Source organism: Cotesia typhae, unplaced genomic scaffold, assembly GCF_013202065.1.
Source record: "Cotesia typhae breed Kobodo isofemale line unplaced genomic scaffold, CoteBio_Ctyphae contig_22, whole genome shotgun sequence".
Taxonomy (NCBI): domain Eukaryota; kingdom Metazoa; phylum Arthropoda; class Insecta; order Hymenoptera; family Braconidae; genus Cotesia; species Cotesia typhae.
In genome coordinates, this window is record NW_027423728.1 from 2,583,550 (window position 1) to 2,610,557 (window position 27,008).

At 28.2% G+C, this 27,008-nt stretch overlaps 4 protein-coding genes across 7 annotated transcripts; 2 read left to right on the plus strand and 2 right to left on the minus strand.

The window, feature by feature from the left end:
• On the plus strand, positions 1-4,233 carry Arp1 (Actin-related protein 1). Its single transcript, XM_074237969.1, has 6 exons — positions 1-160; positions 441-505; positions 1,855-2,491; positions 3,210-3,383; positions 3,454-3,516; positions 3,595-4,233. Exons 1-6 carry the CDS (start codon positions 113-115, stop codon positions 3,736-3,738), a joined length of 1,131 nt encoding a protein of 376 aa, XP_074094070.1. The 5' UTR covers positions 1-112; the 3' UTR covers positions 3,739-4,233.
• Positions 4,234-7,046: 2,813 nt separating this feature from the next.
• On the minus strand, positions 7,047-7,880 carry Rps15 (ribosomal protein S15). The gene is made up of 3 exons (XM_074237970.1): positions 7,821-7,880; positions 7,538-7,623; positions 7,047-7,424 (listed from the first exon to the last, which is right to left on the minus strand). The coding sequence occupies exons 1-3, from the start codon at positions 7,827-7,829 to the stop codon at positions 7,076-7,078; spliced, it is 444 nt and encodes a 147-aa protein (XP_074094071.1). The 5' UTR covers positions 7,830-7,880; the 3' UTR covers positions 7,047-7,075.
• A 1,247-nt stretch (positions 7,881-9,127) lies between these two features.
• Positions 9,128-17,566, plus strand: Mud (mushroom body defect). 3 transcript variants are annotated; one of them, XM_074237960.1, is made up of 7 exons: positions 9,129-9,370; positions 9,778-9,869; positions 9,953-15,986; positions 16,542-16,631; positions 16,720-16,782; positions 16,885-17,010; positions 17,228-17,566. In XM_074237960.1, the coding sequence occupies exons 1-7, from the start codon at positions 9,338-9,340 to the stop codon at positions 17,300-17,302; spliced, it is 6,513 nt and encodes a 2,170-aa protein (XP_074094061.1). In that variant the 5' UTR covers positions 9,129-9,337; the 3' UTR covers positions 17,303-17,566. The 3 variants fall into 3 exon arrangements, with proteins under 3 accessions (XP_074094062.1, XP_074094061.1, XP_074094063.1); XM_074237961.1 differs by lacking the exon at positions 16,720-16,782 and having other exon boundaries at positions 9,128-9,370; XM_074237962.1 differs by lacking the exons at positions 16,720-16,782; positions 16,885-17,010 and having other exon boundaries at positions 9,130-9,370.
• Sa1 (stromal antigen) lies at positions 17,416-26,746 on the minus strand. Of its 2 annotated transcripts, XM_074237963.1 has the most exons (9): positions 26,351-26,746; positions 25,930-26,167; positions 22,307-25,426; positions 21,068-21,243; positions 20,911-20,962; positions 20,059-20,094; positions 19,813-19,986; positions 17,726-17,810; positions 17,416-17,642 (listed from the first exon to the last, which is right to left on the minus strand). In XM_074237963.1, exons 2-9 carry the CDS (start codon positions 26,115-26,117, stop codon positions 17,625-17,627), a joined length of 3,849 nt encoding a protein of 1,282 aa, XP_074094064.1. In that variant the 5' UTR covers positions 26,118-26,167; positions 26,351-26,746; the 3' UTR covers positions 17,416-17,624. The 2 variants fall into 2 exon arrangements, with proteins under 2 accessions (XP_074094064.1, XP_074094065.1); XM_074237964.1 differs by lacking the exons at positions 17,416-17,642; positions 17,726-17,810; positions 19,813-19,986; positions 20,059-20,094 and adding an exon at positions 20,192-20,531 and having other exon boundaries at positions 26,351-26,740.
• Positions 26,747-27,008: the final 262 nt, after the last annotated feature.

Below are 27,008 nucleotides of genomic sequence, written 5' to 3' on the forward strand. Positions count from 1 at the left end.
TCACCTAGCAATAGGTGTAGATCAGTAGATTAAATTGTTTAAATACCGCATAAAATAACAAATAATTATTATTAAAAAGCTTTTACCAATAAAATAAAAAACAGTTTATACAATGGAACCGTACGACGTAATAGTTAACCAACCCGTCGTCATCGATAACGTGAGTAATTTACCATCGTAACCTAATAAATCGCACGGTTATTGTCTACCCAAAGTGTCAAACGCCAGGCCATATTGTTGCCAAGTGATAAATACCAATAAATATATTTTAAAATCATTACATAAATTTATAATCATTGAATTTCAACACCTGCTGGCCAAAGATACCGTTACACTCCGATTAAATTCCTAAAACGTTTGTTTGACAGTTTGGTGTCAAGACAAATCAATACAACTAATTATTATTTATTATTGGTTATTTATTGTAATTATTTTTTCAGGGTTCTGGAGTTATAAAAGCTGGTTTTGCTGGTGACCAAATACCTAAATGTCGTTTTCCAAATTAGTAAGGATAATTTATTTTTTATTACTTTATAGATTAATTTTAATTACACAAAGTATCAGAAACTTGAAAATTTTTTTATTATTTTTTTTTATCAATTATATTATTGTTGAATAAATTTCTACACAAAAACAATTTTTTTTCTAATTATTAAAAAAAAATTCATGAAAATTAATTTAGCAGATATTTGATAATTTAAGAAATTTTTTTGACAAGTAAATTACGGCAAAAAAAAAAAATTATAAAAAAAAAGTTGACATGTAGAAATTTTAAAAAATTAAAAATGCGATTTTTTTAAAAATAATTTTTCAGAACAAATTTATTTGTCAAAAAAAACTAAAAAATAATCAAGTGACTGCTAACTTTAATGTTATAAAAATTCACTCATCTAAATAATTTTAAAAAATTTAAGAAACTCGGTAAATATTTGCGTATCATTTTTTAGAAAAGAAAAAACTTTATAAAATTAAAAGATATTTTGACATTGATATTTGCAGACACTTGACAATTTCTTGATTTTTTTTTTTTTTTCAATAAACTAAAGTGAAACACCCAGTTATTGACACTGACCTAGTTGCTTGACGACTGCAGTTTTATTCTACTTAAAAAAATAAAATATTTTTAAAAAATCAATTATCTTAAAATTTATAATTCAAAAATTATGTTTATTAATTAATCAGAGTTGATTTGTTTTTTTTTAATTTAAATAAAATTGCAAGTATCAATAACTAAGCCAGTGGCAATAACTGAGTCTTTTACCTTAGATATCGAAAATTATTTTTAGAAATCGCATTTATCATTTTTTAGACCTTCTAAAAATGGAATTTCCAAATAGATTTTGCTTGGTTTCATTTATTTGTTAAAAAAATTCTATAAATAATCAGATGTCTCTCAATTTCACTATCATAAGATATTATGACACTGAAGTTAGAAAACATCTGATAACCAAATTATAGCAAGAAAATTTGATTTAAAAATTTCATCTTTAGAAGCTCTGAAAAATTATAAATGACATTTTTATAAATAATTTTCTATGCCTGGTTCACTTTTCAAGAAAAATCAAAAAATTGTCAAATGTCTGCTAACTTCAGCCTCATAAGATATTTGATAATTAAAAAAATTTTCTTAACAAATAAATCATAACAAAAAAAAATTATAAAAATGCCACCAGCAGAGTAATAAAGAAGCAAAAAATTAAATTTATTAAAAATAATTTTTTTAATTTATTTATTTGTTAAAAAAAACCAAAAATGTTAAAGTGTCTGCTGACTTTTGTATAATAAATTTCATGTTATTCTTCCAAAAATAGATACGTTAAAAATTTTGAAATTATAATGATAATATAATTTCAGTATCGGAAGGCCAAAACATGTTCGGGTGATGGCCGGAGCACTGGAAGGAGATTTATTCGTCGGACCGATAGCCGAAGAACACCGTGGTCTGCTGTCTCTGCGCTATCCAATGGAGCATGGAATAGTGACAGATTGGAACGACATGGAAAGAATCTGGTCCTACGTATACAGCAAAGACCAACTATCAACATTCGTTGAAGAACATCCAGTTTTACTGACTGAGGCACCGCTAAACCCGCGCATAAACCGCGAAAAGGCTGCTGAAATATTCTTTGAGTCATTCAACGTTCCAGCGTTGTTCATCTCCATGCAGGCGGTCTTGAGTTTGTACGCGACTGGTCGTACTACTGGAGTGGTGCTTGATGCAGGAGACGGAGTCACGCACGCTGTTCCCATCTACGAGGGTTTCGCGATGCCACACAGTATAATGAGGGTAGACATCGCCGGTCGCGATGTCACCAGGTACTTGAGGCTACTCCTCCGCAAAGAGGGCGTCAATTTTAAAACGACAGCTGAGTTTGAGATTGTACGAACAATCAAGGAGAAATCTTGCTACTTGGCCAGTAATCCACAGAAAGAAGAAACTGTCGAAACTGAAAAATTCCAGTACAGTTTGCCTGACGGCAGTTCTTTAGAAGTATTTATTTTTAATTTACAAAGTGTTTTCAGGTAGATTTCATAGAAATCAATCTTTTGCATTGGTCCTTTCGGAATTTACTCGGAATTTTGTCGTAATATCCCTTTAGTCGAGTAAAGCTCAAAAATAACGTTAGTTAAAAAATGTATATATGTATGTATATTTATATTTATATACATGTAGATAGATATAATATAACGCGGGATGTTGCCGCGATTGTGTCTACAGTTCTTGAGGGATCTAGATGAAATTTTCACACATATTCTTTGGATAATAACCTTGAATGAGTTCGAAGATGAGCGAAATTTGTCAATAAGTTTAGAAATGGTAGCTCTTCAAAATTATCAAAATAGTAAAAATTACGTTTTCGGTAACTTCATTTATGTATGTCTGTTGATAGAAAAAAGACAGCTAATTATTGATATATTCATGTGAAAGCTCACAAAATTACTTTTAATTTGACGTATATGATGTTAACTTTTTGACAATTACTAGTTATTTTATCGAAGTTAAGAGTTCGATTAAACCATTTTCAGGCAATGTGTAATACAACCTACTTGTGTATGTTAAAATAAATTTCATTCAATGTCAGGCAAAAGTTATTGAGACAAGATGATAATTCATTCTATGAAATCTACCTTCCATTTCGGGTGTAGCCGAATGGCGTTTATTTTAATTGATGCATCTCAGAAATTTTCATTAAATGTTATTATTTCAGATCGGTCCAGCAAGATTTAGAGCACCAGAAGTATTATTTAGACCCGACTTAATTGGTGAAGAATGCGAAGGTCTCCATGAAGTCCTCATGTACTCGATTCAAAAGTCTGATTTAGATTTACGGAAAGTTTTATTCCAAAATATTGTACTTTCTGGCGGTTCTACACTTTTTAGAGTAAGTCGATCATTGTTATTATTATTTTTAATATTTTAGTTCACCTGTTACAACTAATTGACTGTTTTAGGGATTTGGTGATAGACTATTATCAGAAATTCGAAAAATGGCACCAAAGGATATAAAAATAAGGGTAAGATTATTAGATAATTATAATTATTGTTAACTAGCTACTATACAAATTTATTAATTAATAAAATTACTAAACTAGATATCAGCACCACAAGAACGTCTCTACAGTACATGGATCGGTGGATCAATCCTAGCTTCTCTCGACACATTCAAAAAAATGTGGGTTAGCAAGCGCGAGTATGACGAAGACGGTGCAAGAGCGATACACCGCAAGACATTTTGAACATTTATTATCGCGATTATAAAATAATAACTGATGAACTTTCATTTTTATAACAATGCTCGGCACAACGTACGTTTTTTTTTTTTATTTATTTTTTTTTATGTTAAACATACAACTATAGATTGAAACTCATTATTATTATTTTTTAAATGATTTGTAATTAAAATTAAATCAGCAGTAATTGTTTCAATCTAAAGTCTGGTCTGTCCTCAAGATTTATTTATATTAATTTTTTTATACTCACAGTAATAATATTTAATTGTTGCGCATATTAGTTAAGTAATTCAATCTAATTATTGTTTGTGTCATAATTAATATTTTGTGGTTAAAAAAAAAAAAAAAAAAAAAAAAACAAACTTAAACGCTTTATTACACAAAATTTATCAGTTAAAAATAATTATTAAATAAACAATATTAATGTAGACGTTTTTGCAAAGTATTTGTAAATATGTATGCTTTGGTAAAAAAAAATAAACAACAAAAACAAATATTTTATCCACTTATATGAATATTTTTTATTTTACCTTTAAATGTTAATTATTTATCGTTTTTATGACATTAAAGTTAGCAGTCATTTGAAAATTTTTTGATTTTATTTAACAAAAAAATTAATTCCAAAAAATTATTTTTAAAAAATTGCATTTTTTTTTTACATTTTCTACATGTCAATTTTTGTTTTATAATTTTTTTGCCATAATTTATTTGTTAAAAAAATTCTTAAAATTAATAAACGTCTGCTAAATAAAATTTCACATAGTTTTTATTAAAAATGTAAAATCAAATGAGACGCAAGACCGACATTTTTTTTTCTCTTTTACGCAAGAAGAATTTAAAACTACAGTTCCCGCTTTCAGTCTGTCGATAAAATGGATTGCGGTCAACCAATCAGATCGACATAGGGATGCACGATTCCAAAAGAAAAATCGATCTCGAGAATCGCGATAAATTTTATCGAAAGAATTGATCCTTGATAAAATCGAGTGTGAAAGAATCGATCCACTGATAATCGATCGTTTGAATGAAGGCGTAATTTTCAAGTTTAAAGAATTCCATATCATTATAATGAACTAATTTAAAAATTAATATGGCTTATACTAATGCATTTTCAATTATTAAAATAGACATTTCTTCTAGATTGAAAATAATATTTTATTGCACTTAATAAAAGTGAATTATAATTTTTTTACTAAATGCTTTCTAATATTTAAATGAGTTAATTAATTATTAATTAAATTGATTTAATTAAATATTAATACTGCTATTAAATATTAATCAAATAAAAAGTATTATTAGTTAAATGTATATTTTAATAAAAAAATTAATATTTTTTTCTAGTTTCAAAAAGAATAATAAAATTATTAAAAGAAAGTAAAATTAAGTTTTTCTTATTAGAAATACCATTCCGCTGTTGGTAGGGATTTAAGGAACAATATTTGCTGTAAATGGTCAGCACTTAATCGATTTCTGATAGCATTGGCAATATGACTAGCAATAGAAAAAAGTCTTTCACACGGGACAGAAGTTGCAGGAATCGTGAGGTGTTCTAAGGCTATCGATGATAAAACTGGTGCAGATTTTTTTTCTCGGTTCAAAACTCAATTGCGTTTTCATCTTCTTGAGAAGGACTATCGATAAATTTTTTTTTCTAATACGATTATAAAAATTGTCTATGACACAGAATTTATTAGATATTTCACCTTATTTGTATTTTATTTATATAGTAAATGAGTTAAAAAATTACACTTGTTGATTTGAATAATTTCTATAAGTGGGATTTTTTCTCATTTTAACTGCTACAATTAATTTGTTATAATATTTAAAAAAAATTTTATCTCAATTTTAGAATTAAGTTTTTAAATTACTTAAAAAATACTTTCTTTCAAAATTCCCGGTCATCGTCGCCATTTTATTTTTAGACGATCGATTCCGACTCTGAAGAATCGATATGCCGATTCAACTTGCTCTGAAGAATCGATCTAAATAATCGAATCGACAACAGGAAAAGATCGATTCTAGTAAGAATCGATTTTGAATCGTGCATCCCTAGATAGACAACATTTCGAATTACCAAAACTCTAGAAAATTAAAAATTCCGCTACATTCAAAGTTTATAAAATAATTTAGTTTAAATAGAATATCAGCCGAAAAACAATTTTGTAAAATTACTTATCCGAATAACTATATATTTGCATTTTTCGGCTAAATGAGTGTTCGCCTGTTCATTAATTTTGGCGTAAAAATTTTCGTTGCTATGTTCTTTAATTTAATGAGACTTTGTAGCTTTGAAATATTCTATTAACATAGCTTTAGTTTTTTCTTCTATTCAACATTGTATTTTTTGGAATTTAAAAACTTGTAAAATTAGTTAGTTTAAATTACATTTTATGTTAACTTTCCAAGTTCGAGTAATTTATTAATTCGGAATGTTGTCAGTCTAACTAGTTGACTGCAACCCTTTTATTTCGATATTGTACCTTTTACTCAATTATTAATTTTATATTATTGGATAGGATATTTCAAAAATAATTTCTGTCTAGAAGTTGAATTTTGTAAAAATTTTTCCTCAGATAATTCCTGTTTGGCTAACAAAACATTATAATTTTCAAGAGCCTATTTTTAATTTGTAAACTTATCGGTTATTGACACTTGCAATATTATTTTAATTAAAAAATATAAATCAACTCCGATAAATTAATAAATATAATCTTTAAATTATAAATTTTAAGATAATTGGTTTTTTGAGAACACTTTATTTTTTTAATTAGATTAAAATTATAAGTGTCTAACAACTAAGCCAGTGTCAATAACTGGGTCTTTTATCTCATGTCATAATAAAATTCCTAATAATTTAAATGATACTGAAATTGAGAGACATCTGATGATTTTTTTAATTTTTTTGACAAATAAAGTATATAATCCAAAACAAAAATCATCTAATAAGTTTAATTTTCAGAAGCTCTGAAAAATTATAAACGCAATTTTTTAAAAATAATTTTTTGCGCCTTGTATATTTCTCAAGAAAAATAAAAAAATTGTCGAGTATTTGCTAATTGCAGTGTCATCAATTCAAAAATAATTATCCAACTCTATTCAATTTAAATCATTACAATTGTTATTTTACTAAAAATTATTAAGATTATTCAATTAAATTTTAATATTAAAATAAATTATAAATTTCATACTTACTTTTAAAAATTATCACTAATAACACTGATTTAAAAAAAAAAAAATAAATAAATAAGTAAATAAAGATACAGGATCTTAAAAATAATGTAACTATCTAAGAAATTAATGAACAACAATTAAAATAATGTATAATAAAGACTGGTGTTTTTATTTACTTCAATGGAATAAAACGGGAGCTGTGGGTGGCACCAATACCGGGGCGACCGTGTTTGACAGGTTTGTAGGTGACAGAAAATTCACCCAAGTAATGTCCAATCATTTCAGGCTTGATTTCAACTTGGTTGAAAGTTTTGCCGTTGTAAATACCAACGATTGAACCAACCATCTCTGGAACAATGATCATGTTTCTCAAGTGAGTCTTGACGATTTCTGGCTTCTCATTTGGAGGAGCCTCCTTCTTAGCTTTACGCAATTTCTTGACTAAAGCCATTGGCTTGCGTTTCAATCCATGGGAGAAACGTCTTCTGGCACGGCAATGAAACAATTCCATCAACTGCTCACTAGAAAATAACAAAACATAGTAAATTCATTGAATGTCTATCCAACACTTTAAAATCCATGTGGCTCAACATTTTTTTGAAGGTTATGTTAAGTGACAATGAATAAAACTTACTTTGGCATGTCCAGGAGTTGGTCAAGGTCGACTCCTCGGAAGGTGAACTTCCTGAAGGTCCTCTTCTTCTTTAAAGTTTCTTCTCCCTGGAATTAACATAATTATTTTACTGTTTTGTTAAAAAAATTTTGACATTTTTATTGATAAAATTTAATGGAAATAATAATTAAAAAATATTTTAAAATAACTCTTAAAAATATATTGATTTTTGAGAATGTTATTTTTTAAAAGATTGTTTTATTAGAACTAGATTAGTTAGTTTTAAATAAAATAAAATACTAACGTCAGCCATTATTATGCTAGTCACTTGGTCGATCGAACGAAAAGAGCGTATGCCAAAATACTAATAGAAAGGGAAGCTTAAGGTAGGGATTAAAGTATACTTCAGTCCGAAAATATACTTACATACAGCGCCAGTAGCGTCAATAATGAAAACTATTTTTGAATCATTTATAATTTATTCTATAACACTGAAGTTGACCGATATTAAAAATTTTTTAGGAATTTTATAGCAATTAAATTGTTAAAAAAAATTTAATTAAAAAGTTTCACATGGGAAATTAATAAAAATTACAAGTGAAAATTTTTAGAATCATTTTTTTAATGACATGATAGTTAGCTGTCACTTGATAATTTTTTAATTTTCTTTGATAAAAAATTAGTTCTAAAAAATTATTTTTAAAAAGTCTAAAAAATTTCTACAAGTCCATTTTTTTAATAATTTTTTTATCCTATAATTTATTTGTTAAAAAAAAATTAAAACAATTGTGAAGTGACAGCTAACTTTAATGTCATTTAGCTGTCACTTGACAATTTTTTAATTTTTTTTAACAAACAAATTTGCTCCAAAAAATTATTTTAAAAAAATTGCATTTGTAGTTTTTTAAAATTTCTAAATGTCAATTTTTTTTATAAATTTTTTTTGCCATAATTTATTTGTTACAAAAATTTTTAAAATGATCAATTATCTGCTAAGTTAATAACATTATTTTTTTATTGTAATTAATTTGTTAAAAAAATTTTTTTAATTGACAGCTGACCGCTAACTGCAGTATTATTTTATAATTTTTTAATTTTAATTTAATCATTTAATTAATAAATATATAATAATAAAATTAGCCAACCTTTTTTTATTGCTTGATTTTCTTTAGTTTATTAAATTAAAACTAAAAAAAATTTTTTTGTCATGATTTTTTTAATAAAAAAAAATCTAAAAATTTTTAAATGTCGGCTAACTTTATTGTCACAATAAATATCCGTACTTACATAACTTTATAATTATTATTATATTTGATTTTTTTTTAAATCATTCATTTGTGATAAACTGTGTTTATCATTAAAATTAGCACTATAGTACAAGAGCCATGTTTTCTTTGAAGTAATCGCCGTAAGGGAGCATGTCAGTTCATTCGACGAAGTTATTATTATTATTATTACTAAAATCCGTATGCGCGGTAACTATAGAACTTTGGTACGTTACAAATCTTACATCTCACTTTACTTTTCATTCAATAACAAGTTTGTGCTACCCGCGTATAAATGAGCAAGAGAGATGAATAGCAAGCTGAAGACGAACCCCTTAACCGGAGGTTAGAAATTTAAAAAGTAACCGGTGCATAACCGAAAAATCAGAGTCTAGTGTCAAAGGCCATTGCATTAATAATAGGCCAGAGTGTAATGTCTCTAATGTTTTTAAATTTTTGATTAAGTTACATATTTTTTTATACTTATTATACTTGTATTTGTATTTATTTGTTAATAGTTATTTTTCAAGTGATTTAAATTATAACATATTTTAAAATGGAGCATTGGAGTAAAATAATAGTAGAATGGGTGAGTACTTAGATAAAATGAAATTAATTTAATTCTAAATAATACTAAAGTTATCCGATGTTTTTAATTTTTTGATTTTCTTTTAATTATTAAATTTCACGCATTGTTTTTCAAGTTTTTTACAATTAAATTTTTTTTTAATTTTTTGTTATCATTTTTTCAGTAAAAAAAAGTTCTAAAAATTTTTAGATGTCGGCTAACTTAATTTACATTAATTCTAATTAAATTCTAACAAAATGTTAATGATTTTTTTTTATTTTCTTTTTTCACCTAAAACTAAATTTAATTGATGTAAACCAGATGTATAAAGCCGAATGGCGTTTGAATAAATAAATAAAAAGAAAATTGTTAATTGCTGTCTCAATAGCGTCCATTTATTTTGTTTATAAATCTAAAATCAATTTCAGGTGAACTGTTTAAATCTTATTGAAACTCCATTAAAAGAAATTCAACAACTTCAGGATAATTCAATTATCTATGGCAAAATCATTCAGCAACTGTATGTTATTTTTCTTAAACTTTTTTTTTAAAACTTATTTTTCTTTAATTTTTGATGAGTATTTATTTTTTTTTCTTTTTCAGAAAAGCACCTAATGAAGTGAAAAATGTGGATTTATGTTGTGATATATCAAAATTTATTGAAGAAGAATATCCAGATTTTATAATTAATAAAAATGACGACGATGATGGTACATCTGAACATGTATATCAAATGTCTCTTCTGTTATTGAGTGCCTCACAAAAAGTGACTTTTCACCGACCTATGTATTCATTGAAAAATGATTCGCAAGTAACAATAAAAAAATTTTTAGAACTACTTTTGCCGTATGGAAAAGGATTAACATTCGACATGGTCCGTGAAAGTATAGTAGAATTAGGAGATACAATTCCACAAACTCCTCCAAAGACACCGAAAGATCGACCGTTGAAAAATTATTTGACATCTCCAGCCGCGCAATCTGCTTATCGTCACAAAATGTTAAATGAATGTAATCGCGAGTTAAGGCTCTTGAAAGCTCAGTTGGAAACTGAACTTTTTGAAAAGGTAGACTTGCAGGAAGATATTAAAATATTAGAAGACAAAGTTAAAAATTTACAAAAACAGTTATCTAAAAAAACAGAAGAGCTGAAGAGACTCAGGATAGAACAGGCAAGTCCAAGAACTCCACAGTCTGCGAGAAAAGATAAAAATAGTCAAAATGTAGAAGAGAATTTAAAAAAAGAAATTCAAAATGTCGAAGCGTATAATTTAAAACTCACGACAGAGTTAAATAAACTTGAGGATGATCATGAAAGTTTGAAACGTCGTTTAGCGTCAAAAGAACGTCTTGCTGCTACTTTAAAAGAAAAAGCTGAAGAATTTGAACGAGGAATGGAATCTTTGTCAATACAACTGAAAGTCAAGACCAACGAACTGTTAGATTTGAGGATGCAAAATGAAGAACTCCGAGGTCACATCAAGGGTATGCAAAGAAATTCAACTGATGCTGAACAAAGTTTTGAAATGGATAATGTAGTTCATGCTGGGTCACCAGCTGTTGGGTTGAATATCAGTGAAGCTGCCAGTTCTATTATCGATATTCAGTTAAAAGAAGCAAATGAAGAATCTGCTAAACTAAAAGACGAATTAGAGTGTATTCGAAATCAATTAGAAGAAGCTTTGCAGGAGTGTCAAGAATTCAAATCTCTCAACGATGTATTAAATGAAAAAGTATTAAATTTCGATGAAACTAAAATGACATTAGAAATGACAGAAGATAAATTAGAAAAACGACAATGCCAAATTAATATTATGGAGATGGAAAAAAAGACTTTACAAGATGAATTAGAAAAACAGAAAAAAATTATTGCTAATCAAGAAATCACTTTGAAAGAAACTCAAGAATTAAAGGCAAAATTAGAATCTAATGTATCGTCCATCTCAGAAGAATTAAATAGCTTGAAGATATCCTTAGTTACTACAGAAGACACTTTAGCACAGACTATTACCACAAAAGAAGTTTTAGTAATGCAGTTAAGTACAGCTGAAAATAAAATAGAAAGCCTCAAAGATGATTTAAATATTGAAAGTAAAAAATATCAAGAATTAATCAAGGATTCAGAATATAAAGTTAATAATTTAGAAGAGACTATTAATGCACAGTTGGAGCAAAATCGTCAGCTTGAAAAAATTGTTGATCAATTAACTAAAGATTTAAATGATTTAAATAGAGAATTTGATAATAAAAATTTAACTGTAAGTTTATTAAATGATAAATTTGTTCAATTAGAGGCAACGATTGATGATTATTCTGATAAAAAACAACAGCTAGAAAAAATAATTACGCAAAAAGAAGAAGAGATAAATAAATTGAATCAAAGTCTTGATAATAAAAACCTGATTTTAGATTCATTGAATGCCAAATTATCAAATGCGGAGGAAGACATTGCAAGGTATGTTGAAATTAAAAAAGAACTTGAGAATACTATTGAACAACAAGCTGGTGACTTAAAAAAATTGAACAAAGAACTTGACGATACGAATTTAATAGTTAACTCTTTAAATAATAAATTAACAGAACTTGAAAAAGTAATTGAAAATAATTCTGAAATTAAAATACAACTTGAAAATATAATTCAACAACAAAAGCAAGATTTGATTCAAGTCAATGGAATAGTTGATGAGAAAAACTTGAATATTGAATCATTACAAGTGAAGCAGTCGGAGTTGGAAAAAACAATTTCTAAAAATTCTGAAGATAAACAACAGCTTGAAAATGCGATTGAATATCAAAAAGAAAATTTAATTAAATTGAAAGATGAACTTGACAATAAAAATTTTATTATTGATTCATTAAATACTACACTGTTACAATTGGAAGAAACTATTGTTATGTATTCTGAGGAAAAACGAGAGCTCAAAAAAATAATTGTTGACACAAATGAAGACACGCGTAAATTAACTCGAGATCTAGAAAACAAAAATTCAACGATAGATTCATTGAATGCTAAAATATTGGAACTTGAAGCCACTGTTAATAAATATTCTGAAGATAAACTACAACTTGAAGAAACTATCGAAAAATATAATAAGGATGCCGTTAAATTTAATGAACAGCTTTCTGATAAAGATTCAACGATAGATTCATTGAATACCAATCTGGTGTATTTGGAAAATGAGATTGGAATACATTTACAAGAAAAACAAAAGCTTTCCGAAGCCAACGAAGAACAAAATAAGGATTTAATGAAATTAACAACGGAACTTAATGATAAAAATCAATTAATGAATTCAATGAGCATTAAGTTGTCAGAATTAAAAGAAAATATTGCATTAATTTCGAGTGAAAAACAGTTACTTGAAAAATCAATCGATATTTTGAATGGGAATTTGATGAATTTAAATATTGAAATAGATGATAAAAACTCATCAATAGATTCAATGAGTAACAAAATTTTAGAGTTAGAAAATATCATTACCAGTAATTCAGATGAAAAAAGACAACTTGAAACGATTGTTGAGAAGCTCAATCAGGATATTATTGGTTTAAATAGGAACATTGAAAATAAAAACTTAGCTCTTGATTCTCTCAACATCGTGCTGTCAGAAACGAAGGATACTGTCGCAAGGTATTTGGATGAGAAACAACAGCTTGAAGAGGATAATCAGCAGCAAAAGAATGAGTTAATAAATTTAAATGTGGAACTTGAAGAACGACAATCAACAATCGAGTCAATGAATGATAAATTTTCACAACTGGAAGATGTCATCACCATACATTTGAATGAAAAACAAGATTTACAAAACACTGTAGAGCAGCTAAAAAGTGAACAGATTAAATTAAATGAGGAAGTTGAAGCCAAACAATCTACAATAGAATTACTCAACAATAAATTGTTACACCTTGAAGATATTAACGCAACATTTTCACAGGAGCATCAACAACTGCAAAATAGTTTGGAGGAACAGAAAAATGACTTGATAGAATTAAATAAGGAATTAGAAGACAAAAACTTAAATATTGATTTATTAAATATTAAGATTTCAGAATTAGAAGCTAAATTAAGTTGTAATGAATCAGCACTGTCAGAAGCCCAAACAAAAGTGTGTGAATTAAATGAACTTCGAGAAGAACTTCAAAGTCAGCTGATGCAAGAACAAAAAAATAAATTACTTTGTATGGATGAAAAACATAGTTTAGAAATAAAACTGGACGAATTATTAAAATCAGATGAAAAAAAATCAATAGTTGCGCAAGAAAAAATTCAAGAGTTAAATTCTCGGTGTGAAAAATTAAATTCAGAACTTACTATTACATATTCTAAAATTTCTGACCAAGATGATGTAATACAAAAAATCATAACTGAGCGTGATTCATTGCAAAGCAAATTAGATGAAATGGAAAAAGATCTAGAAAATCAAAAAGGAGAATTGAAAACTACAGCATTGCAAATTGAAGAACTGAAACAAACTCATGAGCGGACAATTAGTGGCTATCAAGAACGTGAGGATGCTTCTCGTGAACTTCTTAACTCTGTTGAAAAAAAACTTTTGGCTACACAAAATGCATGTGAAACACTTAAACTTGACAAAAAAATCCAAGAAGAATCACTTGCTGTTCTTAATACTAAATTAGAACAACAAACTAAAGAAAAAATTGAGTCTGAATTAAAAATGAAGGAAGTTATTGTTAATTTGCAAGAAGTAAGAGCAAGTCAAGAAGCAGTATTAGATGCGCAATCGAAAGCTCTTGCTGATAGGGTTGCAGAGTTAGATGCTATGAAAATAGAATTTGTTAAAGTTAAAGAAAATCTGGAGTTGAAAATTCATGAACAAAAAATACAAAGTGAAGAAAAATCAAATGAATGTATTGTTTTAAAAGAGTCTAATGAAAGCTATCTCAAAGAAATACAAGAACTTAAATCTAAGTTGAATCAAGTAAATAATGAAATAAAAAGATTGAAAGAGAATTATGAAAGCTTGCAAAATGACTTTAAAGAAAAATTAACGACAACTGAAGCTATTATCAAAACCAAAACAGAAAATAATGAACAACTGTCGAATCAACTGAGTTTTGTAGAAACTGAAAATAATACACGCAATGAATATTTGTCTCGGCTGGTTCGAGAGAAGAATAAATTACAAGCTATGCTTGATAAAGTAATTGCTAGTCGTAATAATTTAGAAGAAAGTTTGGAGAATATTCACAAATCTTGGGATGACACGTTATATAAAATTCAACATATATTCAGCAAAAATAGTTCGGCTTGTGATGAATTGAAGCATCTGAAAGCACAAAAAGAAGAGTTGAAAAAATTGTTGAATAATATTATTGATCGTCAATCTAAAACTTCAAAACCTCTGATTAAAGTTCTTTGTTGGATACCCGTGTGGTTTGAACAAAAGCTGGATAGAATTAAAAATCTTGGTATTAAAAAAGAAATAAATGAGACTGATGATATTGATTTAGCAGACGAGCAATTAATTTTGGAAGCTGAAATTCAGAAAAATGAATCAATACTCACAGAGTTAAGTGTTTTACAAAATAAAATTGATGAGTTTTTGAATGCCTCGATGACTTATGAATCAAATATAAAATCTGGTATTGTAAAACGCGAGCCGAGTGCTGAAGAAAAATTGCAAATACAACTAGAAAAGATAACTAAAGAGAAAAAAGATATGAAAGAAAAATTAGATGCAGCTCGTGTAAGAAACGCTAAGATGGAAAAAAATATAGACGAGTTAAGAAATGAAAATCGAAAAATTAAAGCCGAGATATCGACATCGTCTTCAGATAACAAACCAGAAGTAGAAAGGTTAACAAAATTAACTGAACAATTGGAACAACAAATGGAAGCTCTTAAAAAAGAGAAAGAAGAATTGGAAAACAAATTAAAGAACGATGATTTTGATGCTAGACTAAAAGAGGTGCACAATGAGTATGGATTGAAACTCGAAAAACTGAAGCAAAAAATGAAAATAGCATACAATGAACAGGTTAGTAAGCTTCAAGTTGAGCAGGACCAGGCGATGTCAGAGAAGATAGCGGCATTGAAAGCCAAGATGGAACAACAATGTAAAAAATATTCTGAAGATATTGCTAGATACAAAGCTCATGTTAGTGATTTATCATCACAGTTTTGGAATGTCGGCGAGAGACTTTTAGCAGAGCAACAAGAAAAAGAGACTGTTCAGCAACATCTTCGTGAGTTGCAAAAAAAATATCAGTCAGCAATGCATGACGCCAACCAATCGCTTGCTCTAGCTCATAGCCAAATAAGTTCATCGACTTTGGACAGAGATTTTACTTATGACCGATCAGATGCGCCACGGCAAAGCTTTCGAGCAGTTCAACTTATTGAAGAAGAGACTACTACTACACGAAGACATAGTGTTAAAAGTATTCAAGCTATGGGGAATGCTTTCAGTGTTGAAGATGAAGAGGGCGAGGTCTTTAATAACAACTTCTTAACAGACTTGAAAGAAAGCAAATTCCGCACTACTGAACAACCACCTGATTTCGATAGACTGTCCGAATTGCGGATGAGAAATTCATTATGTCGGCCTCATCTTCGGTCTTCTTATGCAGTTGAGACTAATTTCCACCCATTTGCTATTACTGAAGAAGATATCAAGGTAAGTTTTACAATTTGGTGCATACATAGTTGATTCATGGATTTAAAAATGAGTAACTAGCAACCTTACAGTCACTATGTGACTAGTGAATCATAAATGGTTTAAATTTTGCTTTATTAAATAATTACTTTTGTTAAATTGCACTGTACTTGCTTAAATATTGACGTTTTTAAAGATATAAATTCATCCCAATGTTACACTCATTAAAAGCTTTCATTTGAGTACCCACATGCATTTTTGATATATTTTACATATATAAATATATAAAATATATGAAAAATTGATGTGAGTACTCAAATGAAAGGTATCGATGAGTGTAATGTCGGGCTGAGCTTGTATCTTTAAAAATGTCAATGGTTGACAAAATACGAGGTCATTTCTTAATTATGTATCTAGAGATAGAGAATTTCCGAATGCAGCCTAAATACTTGTCATAATAAATTGACTAAATTTCATTTAAAAAACTGATTTTATCATATGATTATCCTGAACGCAAAATTTTTCTTATTCTCTTGATAATATAGATAATATAGATTAATTTTATTTTTATCATAGAGCGGTCCAACCAATGATGAAACATTTAATGATAGCCTCAGTCAAAGTCTTCTTCCAGGTCAAAAAGCTAAAAAGAAGGACAGAACACAAGTAAATATTTTTCTATTAAATAATTATATATTTGTTTTGTTATTCATGAATTTGGTGAATTGTTTTTGTCTTTTGTTTCAAATTATAGACATCTTATAAAAGACCTGGTCCTCCTACTCCAAGTAAAAATGGTGGTAGATTGTCACTTCAGGTAAATTAAATGGAAAAATTAGATAGTCTTTGTATTTAATTATTTGTTTTTTAACAATCATAACAGGTATGTTATGTTATCATGTGGTGTATGTGTTTATAGGGTAATGAATTAAAAAGTCCGAATTCGAGAATACTTCGAGATAGAAACAGTGAAAGACGTACTACAACAACTCCAAAACGATTAAAAGACTTCTTTTCAACTTCATTATCAAGACGCCAAGATGAGGTGAGAATAAGAAGTAACAACCCTCGAAAATGCATGAAACCTCTGTGTATCCTCTTCTTCCTTACCTTGATCCTTATTTTTCCTATTGAATTTGTGGAATTGACTCTTGGAATATTTGTTTACGTATTGTGATTATTGTTACTATTTTATATCATTTTCATTATGAGACTTATTTTTCATTATTATAAATAAAAAATGTTTTTTTTTATACTTTCAGAACACACCGGCTACTCCGAAAGGTCGCAGGCTAAGCAACATTTTTCGTAAACCACGAGTTACAGAAAAAAATTAAAAATATTTGTTTGAAAAAATAATTTGTTGCATTGATTATTTATGTTTGTTAAAAAATAATTTAAATGAAAAATTCGATTTCTTACAATTATATTTTAATTATAGTTGATAATATTTTTATAGTTATAATTTATTATTTATTAGTAATCCAGAAAAAAAAATATTTGTTCGGGAAATTTATATAAGTTATCCACAATAACAATTATCTTTTTTCCTCAAAATGAAATGAAATAAAATATAAAAAAGCATTTTAGTAACAAAATAATTAATATTATTTTTATGGATTATTTAAATCTCCTTATTCACTTATCACTGCTCTCTTCCTACTCGGAATCAGATTCCTGAAAAAGAAAAAAAAATAATAAGAGGGCTTAATTTAAAAAAAAAAATTATAAATTTGAATTAAAAATCAAGAAAAACATACCATGTATTGGCCTGGCGCATATCTTCCAGAATTTCTAGCCGTTCTTCGAAGTTCTCGTGGCTCTTGTTGATCCTGACTGCGGCGTCTTTTTGCAAAATTAAAATTTATCATTTGTTACATATACTAATGAAGCATAAGGTAAAATACCCAGTAGTTGAACAGGTTTTAAAGTAAAACTTATTTGACCCAACTTTTAATATGTAAAGATGTAATTATTAGTTCAAATTAGAGACTTTCATGAAAATATAAACAATACATTTTGAATTGATTGAAGCGCAAAATAATAAAGATAATTTAATATTTATAGGGTAGAAGTACCATTTTTGGCCAGTTAACATTTGAATTAATTTATAAAAAATTATAATACTATAACCATATTTTTGTTAAGTTTTAAAAAATTTATATTAAAATAAATTGAGTTTGTATCGGTTGATTAATATAAATTCATTTCTATCGTTTGGACAATAAATGGCCATAAACGGTACAGTGGTCACAAACGGTACTTCTACCCTATTTTGACAACGTTTTTTAAAAAATAGACTATGAAAGGAGTAGTGGTTGAACCAATGAAATATATGGAAATAGGCTCAGCAAAAATTTTCAACGTTTTATTGAAATATCCAAAAATTTATATGACACTTAAATTAGCAGGCGTCTATAAATATTTGATTTTTTTTTATTAATTCAATTACAACTAAAAAGATATTTCTAAAAAATTGCATTTGTAGTTTTTCAAGTTTTTTTCATGTGAAATTTTTTTTTTTTTAATGGTTTAATTGAAATTTTTTCAATAAAAAATTTCTAAAAATTTTTAAATGTCGGCTAACTTCATTTTCATAGATTTATAACATATTCTTAAATAATATTAAAAATAATACTATGAATATTTAATATGCTCATTTAAAAATGAGAAATATTTGTATTTAAATTTTTAATTACATTTTTTATGAATGACAACGCAAATTTTCAATTATAAATCAAATAAACTCAATTCAAAACGTCCAATAATTTTTGACTACACTAATTTTTAGCTATAAAAATAAATTCTTGTATTAGGTATATTTTTTAAATTTCGAGATTTGAGCACACTACGCCATATTATAAAGAATTAGACTGGTTAAAACTTAACACGAGAAGAGATTATTTTATAGCTTGTCTATTTTATAAAGAAGTTAAACTAAATTATAATCAATTATTTAGATCGAAATTAGAATTTTTGCCTATTGTATTAAGGAGAGACGATGTCAGGAATGACTATCTGCGTTTTCCAACAAGTAGTTTTGCTATGTATGAAAATTCTTTTCTAGTTCATGGCATAAAAATTTAGAACTCATTACCGGCGGAAATTACAGAAATTAACACCTTTGAAAATTTTAAACAGGCTTGTTTTAACTTTTTCCTGGAATCAATGTAATTACGATTAAAATTTCGGTCTTTAAAATTTAAAATTGTATTGCGAACACTGTGTCAAATGCATACTTGTAAAAAATTAACTTTATGTATTGTTAAGGAGCCTAGAATTCCAGGATCAAATAAAATATATTATCTATGTATCTATCTATCTACAAAACTTATTTAATTTGCAGTAATTAATACAAATCACAATACTAATCACTAGCCTATAAATCTATTAGAGATTAGAGAGCTGTTAAAATTATACGGCTCCAGCTTGTTCAAATTCTGGATACCGCTTTGAAAATTTGGAGGTATAGTTAGACGCTAAAATTTAATATAAAAAAAATTATAATTTATGTCTGTAAAAAATTTATATTATTTAAAAAAGACTATTTCATTAGTTGGTACAATTTTTTTTTTTACTTAAAATGATGATATACCGTTTTTGTTTTACTGATTGTTCAGTTGGAGAAAAAAAAAAAAAAAAAAGCATCTGTCGGCTATTTTCGACATGTCAACTTTTAAGTTAAAAAAAATATAATTGTTTTGATTTATAATTGAAAAAACTTACAGAAATCAATTACTGTATCATTGAATAATTATAAAATGCACATATTACTCATAATAAATATACATATTGGTATAGTACTGGGTACTTTACCTTATTAATAAATTTAATATAAACGACATACCCTGCTCTATTTTGTATTTGCAATGTTTTAAATCTGTCATCAACATCTTGCGACGGACTAGCAGTGTCGTCAATCGTTGGTGTTGGTGAGGCGAGAGTAACCGGAGGTATATCACTATTATCGAAAAAGCTAGCTGCTTTTGTTTTTGAAATAGTAGTTTTTGTAACGCTGAGTCTGAGAATCAATAAAAAATCATCTGTGGAATTTTAATAGTGAAAAAAAAATAAATAAATATAAAACACTTACGGAAATTTTTTAGGCTGCCTTTTCTTTTTCTGCTTGCTAAAAGGAAAGTTAAAAGTCGCTTAAAGTTTACACTAGCAATAAAGGATTGAGGAGCAGTAGGGTAAATCAGGGGGTTTCGCATTAATTAACATCATTGTTTAAATCTATTAAACCAATTTGTATTGTCGACACACCAAAATACAATTTTCTTTTGTAATTTTAATAATTATGCAAAAAATATCGTTTTTCTTTTTATGCATGCATGGTATACAATAATTTAGGATGTGAATATAATTTTTAGAAAAAGATTTCGAGATTTTACCGAAACAAAAAAAAAATAAAATATAAAAAAAAGCCCGCAGTTGAGCATCCCCTGTAGTATCCCCTAATGCTCCATTGTAACTTTCAACTACGGGTACTTTTTTCAGGGTAAAAAGATCAGACTGTTTTCGACGAGCCGGTGCAGGAGGGGCCAGAATTCAAGTCATCGATTCCTGAAAAATTATATCCATGGTTTCCTTGATAATTATGATAATTATTAATTAAAAACGTTGTGAATGTTTTGGTGTTGAACCCTCTTGCACTGAGCCATCGATTTATGACATGATGAAAAGTGATACTCGCGAATCGAAGTGCATTTTATCAATTTTTTATTTATGTTAACAGAATAAAAATAATAATTTTTTTTTTCAACACAAATTTCAAGCACACAGCGTAATAAATGATACTAATGATGGATTATTAATAAATGAAAAGCAAATATATGAGTGAGTACAGGTTATTAATAACTAAAGCATACAATAATAAAATAAAATAAATTAATTGAACATAATGGTTAAAGATGCGAACATTAAATCAAGTGATCAAACTCACCCCACGAATTCATGATCTGAACCATCATCAGCTTCTTCTGGTTCTTCTTCTTCTATAATTTAAAGTAATCATATCAATTATTTTTCTCTTAAAATATTTAAAGATACAAAAAAAAAAAAAATAAATAAATAAAATTAATATAAAAAGATCGACTAACCTGCTAAACCTGCAAATTGATCCTTCTTACGTCTTGTATAAGCTCGCTTACTCGTGACAGGTACCTGATCTGTTTCTCCGTGCAATAAACTGTTTCGGTACAATAAAAGTGGCTGCCAGTCTTCTCCACGTGAGGAAGGCATTCCAGCAGGTAATCTTTTGTCCAAGAAATTCAATCTACAATAATAATAATAAAAATTAATACTTTTTAAAATAAATATAATAATAATACAATAAAATTTTTTAATTTTTTCTAGGTATCGCCAAATAAACTTATTTCTGTGCAATTTTCGAGCCAAAATTTCAGAATTTAAAAATTTATAATTTATATCTTATAATTTAAGGAATATACTAATTATTGTATAATGCCGATATAACTAAGGGTTAATAGGGATTTGTGCTGAAAGGGCGTATAAAAAAATTTTTTTTTGTCATTCGGTTTGAAATTGTCTGAAACGTAAAAATCTGTGAAAAAAAATTGGTATCCTAAAGCTGAAAGGGTGTATCTCAAGACATATGCCCTTTCAGCTTTAAGAAAAGTACTAAGGTACCCGCGAATAATAAAAAACGATTTGAGTAAATGGTAAACATTTTTTATAATTTTATATTTAATAATTTAATTTTGCGTTTGTTTATGGTGAAAATTACCATTACTTCATTATATTTTATGGCTAATGTATTAATTTAAAAATTAATGATACATTGCCCTTATTACCCGCCAGTACCTTACTTAAAAGTAAAAGGGCGCATAAATACAAACCATAAATCAATCAAAAACAAATTACGTAAAAATTAAGGAATTAATTTAAAGTAAAAATTACGTAAATAATTAAATCACGCGTACTTTATCATTTTTTGGATATATTTTCTTTTTTAACTTTAAAAAATTGTATAGTTGAGATTTTACGCCTCTACTACCACAGAAATTTTTTTTTTTCACATTTTTAAACTACGAATATGTTCTTTTGTAAACTGGCCGAAAAAAAATTACACGTCCTTTCACTTTTAGATTACCAAAATTTCGAATTCTTAAAAGTAAAAAGGGCGTATAATCAAAGACATACGCCCCTTTACCTTTGCAATTTTTTTTTTCAATTTTAGACAATAAAAAAAAAATATGCACCTTTTTACCTTTGCAAAGATAAAAGGGCACATGAATTGGTATACGCCTTTTTACATTTAGGTACGCAAAATAGATAAATAAATAAATAAATAATTATATTCATGAAAGTTAACTTACACTAAACGTTTATCTTGTTTCAATAATTTATTTGTGAATTCAGCAAGAATTTCAAGATATGGAAGATTTGGTGGTGGTCCTGTAGGATCCAATTCAACACCATCTGGTGGTGTGATAGCAAAGAAAACTCCAGCTCGATGTAAAGCTGTAATAGCTTCACGATTTTTAATCGCATCAAGCCCGAATGACAGAGCAAATCTTTTAGCAAGTTCTTTTATAGCTGTAAACTCTTCACTATTTTTATTGACTTTATCCTTTTCAGCTAAGATTTCGTTGTAAAGAGTATTTAAACTCAATTGCATTGTCAATGCACAAGTAGTCTTATTTATATCTCGTGCTTTACCCAACGTTGTTTTTATTATATCACCATAATCGTTGTAGTATTTGACATAATGTTTGAAAACATCTGCGGCAGCGTTAGTCGGGATTATGTTATATACTATAAGTTTACAATATCCAGCAAGAAAATTTCTTCTTTTATGAAGCTCTTCTATTTTAGAATGTTCATCATGCTCATCATCTTCTTCTTCAACAAAAACGTACTCTTGAATGAATTGATTGAGCATATTTTGCATTATAGGATCCGCTTCGTAGACGAGCTGATGCAGCAAAACGTTTGCCTGAGATGTTAATTGAGAACAAAACATAACCAGCATATCACAAATAGTATTGTATGCCTCTTCGCGTAAAATAGCAACGCGATTGCCTTCACCAGCGACAAAATACCGCATTGAGTCCATGAAAGCTGTCAGCTGATCATGTAATTGAGCAGCTTCTTCCTCGCCGCGTTTACCCATGTCACTAGCTTCCATCAATTGATTTTGGCCCCACAGGATAGCAAAAAAACATGCGCTGATTGCATACTTGCCAGCTTCTTCGGGAAAATTTTTAGATACATCTTTTGCATCTTCAATGTCACGATAAAGTGAATTCCAAATTTTTTTACCGTTCATATTATGACAACTATAAAAGATTGCTATTTTTTTCAAAGAATGCACAACATCAAAGATCTCATCTTCATTTGGAATTTCAGCACCTTCTATTAAATTTCTATAATCATCAATCACTTCATTGTATCTATTAACAATAGTATCAATGAGTGTTGAACGTGAAATATCACATTTCGTAAATATTGCATTGCCTTCAACGCACATGTGTTCTAAAGTTTTAGCAGCAGTATCCAAAACATCATTGTCATGGGTTTTTTCAACGATAACGTGAATTTTTTCAAGCAATGTTTCAAGATTTTTCTCCTGTCGCGATTTAGTATAAATATCAAGATCAAAATACTGTGGTACAGACAATAAATTCGCTAATTTTTCCGGATCAGCGCTGTACTTATCAAGCAAAAGCGGAAGTGTAACAATGAAGTGTTCAGTTAACTTTTGTTTATCATCTTGAACCTGTTTTTGTTCTTTAGTAGACAAAATTTTACGCGTAGGTCCACGTCCAACAGGAGCTTCACCCGTTGCTGCTTGTTTAATACAGCAGACCATGAGCTCAATCAATGATGTTTCTTTTTGATTATCAAGAGCCTCTTCTTCTGGTCCCGCTTCCTCTAATAGTAGATCAGTCATACATTCCCAATCTTTCATCATTTGATTAGTTTCAATAAGTGAGTCAACAAGATATGCACCGTGCTCATGCAACTCGGATTCGATGAAAAATAAAACTAAATCGCGAATAAGTGGAGTGTTAGGAAGTCTTTTCTTGCCTCTCTTAGTTTTTACACCTGCTACTGCTTCTTCGTCTTGAGTAAATAAGCGCTCATTTAAAAATTCACCAGCAGCTTGAGCTACCGCTCGATGAGATGAATATACAAGTTCATAAACGTGCTCACAATCTTTGTCAGATAAAATTTCACGGTGATGCTTCAAAATAGATATCACAAGTTTAACGGCTTGAACAGCGACATCGTACTCTTTGTCGAGAGTCATTGCGACAATTCGATCTTTAAATTTACTAGTAAACAGTTCAAGTTTAGCTTTGAGCTCTTCCGAAGCATAAAGTGGCTGTAAAGCTTGTAAACATTTTAATCTTACTTCTCCGACTTTGTCATGTAGTGTCCAGCCAATGTATTTTAAATAAGAATCATCCAAAAAATTTTGGTGAAATTTTTTCATCCATACACCGATTTCTGCCATACATATAGCACGTATTTCAGGCAACGTATCTCGATATCTATGTACAAAAACAGATTTAAACATATAAGTTAGCATATTTTTTATTTCATCCATATTCTCTTCGAGTTCCTTTCTTTTAGACATAAGTGATTCTAAACGATCATTAGCTCTACGCTCTTTAGTTTTTTGTCTTTCAGCTTCGTATTGACGTTGGGTGTTATCAAGATTGACAGAAACAGTTAGAGCAACATCAACAAGTGCTGTCATTAATTTCATAGCTGCTAAAGTAGCAGTGTGACGAAAAGCACGTACTTGTGAATCTGATAAACCAGTTAATAACGATATGACATTATCCATGAGAAATTGATCATAAATTATCGAATACTGACATTGACGTACAAGAATTTGAACGAATTCGCAAAAGTTAGTACGGAATTTTTTCCACGGCTGTCCAGTCATTATCAAAGGATATTCTCCACTTTCTTCATCGAATTCTTCTGTCATTTTACGGATAATAGCCACGTGTTCCATGTTTGCTTGCATATCTGATGTAATACGTCCTTTACACCCGCTAGCGTTTATAAAAAATTGCATCAACATAAGAAGAGCACTGTCACGAGTCATCTTGTATTTTTCAATCCAATCATCGACAATATTAGTAAGTGTCGAGCGATTATTTTTAATTATATAATAAAGACTAGCTTCATCCTCAGTGTTTGATGTATTTGGAATCCGCTTTGCACGACCTCTTGTACCGCCACCGCGTCCTCTTAGTGGTTGTGATGGAACATAATCAGTATCTACTTCACGATATTTAGGTTGATTAACAGTGCCTCCTCGCATTCTTGCTCGGGTGTTTCTAGTAATCCTCATGTTGGACGCAGCCGGTGTCAACGGTTGTTCAAATTGAGCAGCGTCATTGTTCGGTTGTTGTTCTTGATACTGAAGATGAGAGGTATTAGGAGAACTGTAACTTTCTGAAGAATAATGCTCTGACCTACAACACAGGAATTAAAATTTATAATAATGACTAAATTTAAAAATTTTATTTTTTATATTCAAGTAATTGTTGTTAAAAAAAAATTATGAAAATTAATTTAGCAGATATTTATTATATTTTTAACAATTTTTTTAACAAGTAAATTAAAGCAATAAAAATGAAAAAAAAAAAATTGACTTGTATAAATTTTAAAAAATTAAAAATGTAACTTTTTAAAAATTATTTTCCGAAAGAAATTTGTTTGTTAAAAAAAATTAGGAAATTATTAAGTGACTGCTAATTTTAATGATGAAAATTAAGTTAGCCGACATTCAAAAATTTTAATAATTTATTTTAAAAAAAATTAAAACAAAAAATTCCAGTAGAAAATTTTTAAATTTACACATGCAATTTTTTAAAAATATTTTTTTGTTATAATTTAATAAATGCAAAAAAATCAAAAAATTAAAAACGTCGGCTAACTTTAGTATTGTACTTTAACATCATAATAAAAAAATAACCTCGGTGTGTGTGAAGGTGTCTGTGGTGCTTGGTTGTATGCAGAGTAGCCCACAAAATTATCTTGATTGTCGCCACCGATGTTATCAATCATTGGTGTCATTGGATTCATAGGTGTCATCGGTTCTTGGTACTCAGGAGGCACCGGATCATCCATCCGGATCCTCTTGCCACCACGTCGGGGCATCATTTTTGATAGTTATTATTATAAATAGCTGATATAAATAATCCCAAAAAAATCTGAAATATTTTAATTAGAATATTAAACAACTTTACTTAACTTGCCGTTTATTATGATTATTTTGACATCAAAACAATCAGCGTCCATAGTGAATACACTAATAACCAAACCCTGAATGTAAATTTTCACATACAAAAAAAATTTAATTATTGTAACATAGTTTAGAAAATTTAGCAACTTACTTGTTGATATATGTCAGTTATAATAATAAATTATGTCAAAAAATAAATAATATTTCCGGAACTTAGCGGGAAATCAGGACCGCCAGTTTATTGTTAGCCGCCATCTTTATTATTTCTTACAACACTGTTATATACAAAGCTACTCATTTTTTTTAGTATAGTAACTTGACGCCGCGGGCGTGTGTACTAAACTATACTTAGAATTGTGGATGACAAGTTTTATATACTTCTTCTAGAGAGAAACTTATAGTAGAGACATCTTTATTTTTTACAAATTTTTAAAATTACATATTTATTTATTTATATACTTAACATACGCCAATATTAATTACATCATTAAAATAAATTACAAAATATATTGACAATCAAATATAAAAATTCATAACACTGAAGTTGACAGACATTAGAATTCTTTTTAGAATTTTATAACAAGTGCATTGTTATGAAAAAAATTTAATAAAAAAATTCCACATGTAAAAATTAAAGAAAATGATGAGTGAAAACTTTTAGAAGCACTTTAAGTAATAATACTAAAGTTAAACGACGTTTTAAATTTTTAATTTTTTTTCATTTATTAAATTATAACTAAAAAATATTTTTGAAGTAAAACTTTTTTAAAATTGCACTTTTAAATCTTCAATAATTTTACATACGAAAT